The sequence below is a fragment of the Gadus chalcogrammus genome, chromosome 7 (genome assembly GCF_026213295.1).
Source record: "Gadus chalcogrammus isolate NIFS_2021 chromosome 7, NIFS_Gcha_1.0, whole genome shotgun sequence".
Classification (NCBI taxonomy): domain Eukaryota; kingdom Metazoa; phylum Chordata; class Actinopteri; order Gadiformes; family Gadidae; genus Gadus; species Gadus chalcogrammus.
In genome coordinates this window covers 12,913,692-12,921,051 of record NC_079418.1, presented here as the reverse complement: position 1 = coordinate 12,921,051, position 7,360 = coordinate 12,913,692, and the positions used below count along the sequence as shown (strand labels likewise).

The following is a 7,360-nucleotide window of genomic DNA, read 5'->3' as shown; positions in this document are numbered from 1 at the left end:
AATGGGAACCATCAATTGGAACCCAACACTTGTCTGTGAGCCCTCTTCTCCCCGACACGCTGACCGTCACAGGGCTGACCACCTGACCGGTGACTCGTGCCCCACTTGGAGCGGAGAACAGGAGCGACGATGTCAACGTGTTAGATTGAGGAGGGGCCGGGGGGGGGGGGGGGGGGGGGAGAAGGAAGTCACCTTGGCGTCTGGGCCCTCCCCTCCTCCGCCTACAAGGCTCCTTCATATCAATCGGAGAGGAGGGCGGGAGAATGGGGACGGAGACAGAGCTCGACGTTAACCTCTTGGTGCCCCCGGTTTATGACAACCCCCGAAGTACCTCAGGCCTCCTACTTCCTTCCCAGATATGGGAGCACCACATAAGCTTGCTCTGTTGTAATATGTAAACCGTCCTTGTGTGCGTGTGTGTGTGTGTGTGTGTGTGTGTCAGGTGTGTGTGTGTGTGTGTGTGTGTGTGTGTGTGTGTGTGTGTGTGTGTGTGTGTGCGTGTGTGTCCGTGCGTGCTTATGTGTCTGTTAGTTAAAACCTCTTTAGAATTCCGTATGCCTGAGATTAAACAGTGTGCCTATTTTCTTTCTATTCTTATTTTTCTTATTTTCTTTCTAGTATTACCGGCTTTATAATAACTCAAGTTAATGCATAACACTTTTAGACTGTAAATGCCAACTCTGTTATGGCTGCGGTGGCGCGAAATCTCGACGTTAGTCTGTTTTGAGCGTAATTTGTAAGATTTGCTCCCCCCAGCATGGGGCCTTTGATGGAAGCCTTTGAAATGCAGCCATGAGTCTCTCATGCAGATGATGTGAGATAGGGTGAGCCGAGAGGAATGAAGAGGCGATGTCTCAGACAGTGCTCTGTGACACGAGGGACGCGAGGTTCATTTTGGGTTTGCGATTTTTTTTTAAGGCCTTGAGGCCTTGATGCCTTCATGTTCTAATATGAAATATGTTTAGACAACATTCTAATGATACATGGGGTTATGCTGAGGTGTTTTAGAAAACAATATATATTTATATATATAAATGTAAGGACGAATAAATATAGGACAATGTTATGAAATATATTATCAAATATAAGACAACGAGTTAATAAAGTAATAAATGAGTTGATGAATGGCCTACAGCGAGAGAGGGAGCAGAGAGGAAGGTGGAGCGGTGGAGCGAGGGACGAGGTGAGGGGCGGCCGGTGAGGCCATAAAACACGCCACGTGACCCCGACGCGCTCTTAACTGGCAGCTGAGGCGACGAACTGGAAGTCTCAATGGAATAGTACAGGTGGGACCTCGGTCCGGTGAAGACACACGAGGGTTGGTCCTACATGAAGGCAGAATACAGACAGAATATCCACCTCATTAACAACACACGCGCGCACACGGGCACACGCACGCAGACACACACACCCAGTGAGCGAGCGCTGAGAAGAGACGCGGGACACAAGTCTACAAGCTGGAGTCGCACTATGCACAGGGCGTCCCATCACCTGGAAAGATGTACGTTGGCTACCTGTTGGACAAGGACGCGGGGATGTACCACCACCAGAACCCCGTCTCCCGTGGACACCCCGGCCTCAACCTCAACCCGCAGAGCTTCGTCCCCGCCGCGCCGCACTACTCGGAGTTCACTGGATACCACCACCACGTCCCGGGGATCAACAACGACCCGCACTCGGCCCAGAACGGGGTCGGGGGTTGGAATCCGTCCTATCCTCCTCCTCCGCCGCGGGGTGACGAGTGGCCCTCGCACTATGGGCATCACGGGGCCCCCAATGCGACCCCGACGCCCAACTCCTCCGCGGTGGGGCCCCCGCTTGGGTTCAGCCCTCCGGAGTTCTCAGGGCAGCCCGCGGCACTGCTGCCCGTCTCCATGAACCCGTCCTCCGGACAGCTGTCGCCCAACGCCCTGCAGAGGAGGAACCCGTACGACTGGATGCGACGGAACAGCGCGCCGCCCTCCACCTCAAGTAAGCGCCTATTAGACATTTGTCACCTGTGCGTAAAACACAGGTGACAAATGACAGGAGATGTTTTCTGCCTTTCGCTGATAGTAATTTTGAAAATCGTAGTAATTTTGACTATCCCAGCACCCCTCTCTAGAGAGACGGCTGTTGGGTCTTGTTAGTTCTATGTGAATGTAAATACATATTTAATTATTTGATTGATTTTTGTGTGCCTTGCCGTTAGACCTACTATAAATATGGAATACATATTTAGTAATTTCTTTGTATACGGTCCTTCATAGGATCTTGTCGGTTTGACAAGTGCATTTAGGCTAATGAAGCTATGCACAACTCAACTCACAAACACACGGCGACAGTCAGACCATGGGATCATTAGTTGCAAAGTGTCCCAGATGCCTTTTAAATGCTTGTAACGTGTGCGTAAATAGTTTCCTATCGGTTTCAGTTCCCTGTACAGGTCGCCCCAGATGGAGAATGGATTGATTGTGTAAATTAACCTTCCATCAAATATTCTTTGCCATAAAGTGCTCTTCATTCTTAGCTACTGGTTTACAGCGCCAGTTAAAACACGCATAAGAGGACGCTTATAATAAAACACTTTATTAGCAGAGCCCTACTGTTCGGGGAGGATTTTACTACCTTAACACTGATTATAGGCCTACTGAACAGTGGAATTATTTTATTCATAATCAACAATATATAAAGCCTATTAAATATGTGAGCCTAATGGTCTTCGGATGTAGAGACCATTAATAACGACTTATTACTGGCCTATGTGAATACAAATGTAATTATTTGAGTCATTTTAGTGTGCCTTGTCGCTAGGCCATACCATAAATATAAAATAAATATTTATTCATTGCTTTGTATACATTCCTGATAGGATCTTGTCACATCATCTCCTGATGCCAGACTCCGCTCAGCTATAAGCAAACGCAGAATTCAGTGTTGTTTCAGGAGACTCGCTGGTCGTATATCCGCTCAGGCTGCAATGGTTCAGGCCTTTGAGATGTTATTCTGTTACCTTCCGTTGGAAACGTTTGAAACCTATAGATATATGAATATATCGAATGTCGATATAGCACGACAGCCAACACGAGGCCGCCACACACAAACACACACACGCACACACACACACACACACACACACACGCGCACACACACACACACACACACACACACACACACACACACACACACACACACACACACACACACACACACACACACACACACACACACACACACACACACACACACACACACACACACACACACACACACACACAGACACAGACACAGACACTCCGCCTCTCTAACACATCCCGATGTATTTTCCATTGGAAACACGGGCAGGATCAAAGGTGCGGAGTCGTCTGAAGAGTTTCACTGCATGGTTTGATGCACTTGTTATGTAAATGGCCTATGTGGCCCCCACTGTTGAATGGGACTGCGGCCCCGTTGGGGATGTTTGCCATACGCCTTGTCGCTCTTTGTTTTCTCCTTGTCTCTAGGCGGAGAACACAAGATTGTTCCGATGTCTTTGATGTGTAAGGTGTCTCTTCTTTGCGCTTATCTTGTTTTTCTTCTTCGTTTAGTTTGCATCGACGTTAGTTTTTATTAAGTCATCATAATTCAAAAGGCGAGGCTAGCTAGTCCGACCGTAGGATAGGATCTAATTCAGGCTATTTCTCAAAATAGAGATAGAATTATTGCATTTCAATTCAAGGTAGGCTATATTTATCTGAAGACTTTTAACTTGAGTTCTTTTTTTGTAAATATGCCTGTTTACGATCCCTCGAACGTTGGAAATACTTAACTCTGATTTATGTCAAAAATAATATTACAAAACAATTCTATTGATTAATAATAAATGCATAATAGCATGTAAATTAAGGTAGAGAACATTATAAAGGCACAAGGCAAGACAGCCAATATCTATAATTTTCCAGTATGAAGATAAATAAAAAAAATAGGTTTCATTTAAGTGCTCTCTCTCCCTCTCTCTCTCTCTCTCTCTCTCTCTCTCTCTCTCTCTCTCTCTCTCTCTCTCTCTCTCTCTCTCTCTCTCTCTCTCTCTCTCTCTCTCTCTCTCTCTCAGCATATAGACAGAGTGAAGTTCTAATGTGATTTACGGTCCTTCATTAGCAGTCTCGGTCCATCTCAGCCATTATTTATTGAGCAGCCATGTCAATGTGTGTGTGTATATGTGTTTGTGTGCATGTTTGTGTGTGTGTGTGGTGTGTGTGTGTGTGTGTGTGTGTGTGTGTGTGTGTGTGTGTGTGTGTGCGTGCGACTGGCTAACTGTTATGTGGTTTTAGTTGAGAGTTTCGGCATCTGCCAAATGAAGCAGAAAAGCTGAGGTTTGGACAGATGTCCTCTCAAACTAAAATGTTTGAGTTTTAATTCTGTTGATTCCCTCTGTGTTGACAGAGAGGGTTAAAGAGGCAGAGAGAGAAATGGCAGTTGGTTTTGCATTGTTTGTTTAAGTTTTTATGGAAGTGGACCCATGTAAGGATGAATTAATGGAATACATTATAGTAGTACATACATGCATACACAGAAACACAGACACACACACAGACACACATGCACATGCACAAACACACGCACACATGCAGTACATGCATACATACCTACATTCATGTTCCTTACAAACACACTTTGTACATACATACTTTGTCTTCTGTCCAGGACGTTACCGTCACCATATACTCTGTTTGGTTTTAATGTGTTAAGGGTCAACCCTGCCTCAAGAATTGAGCAGCCTAATGCTTGACCATTGGAGGACAAAATAAAGCAGAGAATGGAGAGAGAGAGAGAGAGAGAGAGAGAGAGAGAGAGAGAGAGAGAGAGAGAGAGAGAGAGAGAGGAAGGAGGGACAGAGAGAGGGAGAGAGAGAGACAGACAGACAGACAGACAGAGAAAGATCGAGACAGAGGGAGAGAGAAATATACAGATATGTTGAGGGAGAGAATTCCTCTGTGTTATGCAAATTCCAACATGGCCAGCCTCCCATTTGAATAGTAAACCGCTCTAGACGGGCCGACGAGATATGCTCTTCTAGTGTTAGTACTAACGGGTGGAGGGACATTTTATGTGGATGGTTTATAACAAAATAAAACAGATACACTTCATAAACCTCCTCAGATTGATGGGAGAGTGATGGTTTGATTTGGCCTCTGTCCCCTGCCGTAGTTTCCCACTTCACGGAAAGAAAAAGCAGTTCCGATTCCAGTCTTCTATGCCGTCTATCTGCTCTCAGGAGAGCAATGACTGTTTAAACAGAAACCCAGACAGGTGGGGAAGGGCAGAAATTCACTAGTGTCGTCCGGGTCCTTCTCTCCCTCTCTCCCCCTTGTCCATCGGCCCGCCTTCCCACAACACTATTGTCCATGGTCCTGTGCCTAACGGTTTGTCTTGTCTTGTTCTACATGTGTCTGTTGTAGATGGCAAAACTCGGACCAAAGACAAGTACCGCGTCGTGTACACAGACCACCAGCGGCTGGAGCTGGAGAAGGAGTTCCACTACAGCCGCTACATCACCATCAGGAGGAAGGCCGAGCTCGCCACCGCACTCGGGCTATCAGAGAGACAGGTACGCACGCACGCCGTCTGTCCCAGGTCCCGGGTCAACATGAGCAACGAACTGGCTGAGCCACACTTGTCTAGTGTTTGACAGGACGAGGCCTTTTGATTGACATGCAGTATGATTGACCAATCACAGACTGTTAGTGTTGTGCCACGTTAATGAACTTTCAAACCCACCTTGAGGAAAGTCAAAATTGGTTGGAACAAAGACGATTTATTAATCTCTTAAATTGGATGAACAAAAGCGGCTCAGCATCGGCACTTTGTTGAATTTACATCCACCAACAGGATTTCAAGAATGGGACTTAGGGTCGCACCGCAGCTACATATTCAACTCTGTGAGTGGAAATGCTGACAGCCGAGGAAAACCTTGTCTTGGGTTTCTACAAGACGCTGCATGGCTTAACTTTCTGTATGTCTCAGACATTGAGAAGGAGACACATCGTGGTGGACGTAATGCAAATGAACGGAATAGGCTTGGCTCAGTCATCATTAACACAGTCAGAGAGACATGTCCCCACTACACTGCAGCACAATGTCCAAGGGAGGGGCAAATGGGGGGAACAGGCATCCAGGCAGGTCATCTGAGGCCACCACCCAAATTCATACTTTTTCAGTTTTTTCCAATTTTGCTATGATGAACCAACTATTCAGACCATGACATCTCTCTCTCCCATTCTCTCTCCCTCTCTCTCGGGCCCTCTCTCTCTCTCCAGGTGAAGATCTGGTTCCAGAACCGGAGGGCCAAGGAGAGGAAGGTGAACAAAAAGAAACTCCAGCAGCCGGCCTCCTCCACCACCACGCCCAACCTGCCCCACATCACCCACGGCGACGCGCCCACGCTGCCGCACATCGTCCACAGTGAGGCGCCCGGCGCCGACGACAACAGAGGCGGGGGAGTCCTCCACAGCAGCAACAGCAACATCGCCATGGTGACGAGCAGCAGCGGGAGCAACGGGTTGATGTCGCCCTCCTCCATGCCCATGAACATCAAGGAGGAGTACTGAGGAAGAGGAGAAAGGGGACCACGATGAAGGATCAACAGAAACAGGGATACAGAGCAGGAAGAAGGGAATGAACCAAAGGAGACGAGGAGGAGGAGGAAGAGGATGGGATGCAGAGGTACAGGAGCAGAGTGGAGGGAAGGACACAGGGATGCAATCGAGGAAGAGGAAGTATAGAGGAACGAGTGGACACCTGGGATTAGAGGTCACCTGGAACACACACACACACAAACACAAACACACACACTGCTGGACACCTGTAAATCATCTGTAAATTCCATAATAAACGAGCATACCTGATATTTTCCTCCTGCAACCGCACACAACACTTTTGGAAATCATAATGCTTAACAGAAAGGCACTGGCAGCATTGCGTTGTCACTGTTTCCCCATAATGCTTTAATTCTTAAATTTTGAACTGCTTGTTTCAAACTGTACTGAAGATGATGACGCTGCATGCAGATCCCAGCCACCACCCTGCGCTGTGGTTGAGCTTGGTTTGGCGTTACAGAGTATCGCCGCCTACCTCTAGAAGACCCCTGACTGTCCACCTGCTTCAAGCGACCACTGTGTGGGTCGGCCATCGCCTAAGACTTCACCGCCAAGGCTTACTTGCCCTGCAGAACTAACTCAAACCGGACCTTCTGAATTTGGGGCGTCATGGCAGCATTTTTGGATACACTATGCTCTGTGGACAGGGCTATTACGTGAATGGGATATTATTTAAAATCGTATCCATACTCAGGTTGTACATGTTTTAATTGTGTATGCTTCTGGCAAATTCCCCAGTAGTCCCC

The 7,360-nt window shown here is 47.4% G+C and overlaps 1 protein-coding gene across 1 annotated transcript; it reads left to right on the top strand.

The window, feature by feature from the left end:
* The first annotated feature begins 1,499 nt into the window (after positions 1–1,499).
* On the top strand, positions 1,500–6,812 carry cdx1b (caudal type homeobox 1 b). The gene is made up of 4 exons (XM_056595561.1): positions 1,500–1,971; positions 5,418–5,566; positions 6,276–6,387; positions 6,451–6,812. The coding sequence occupies exons 1-4, from the start codon at positions 1,500–1,502 to the stop codon at positions 6,564–6,566; spliced, it is 849 nt and encodes a 282-aa protein (XP_056451536.1). The 3' UTR covers positions 6,567–6,812.
* The last annotated feature ends 548 nt before the right edge of the window (positions 6,813–7,360 follow it).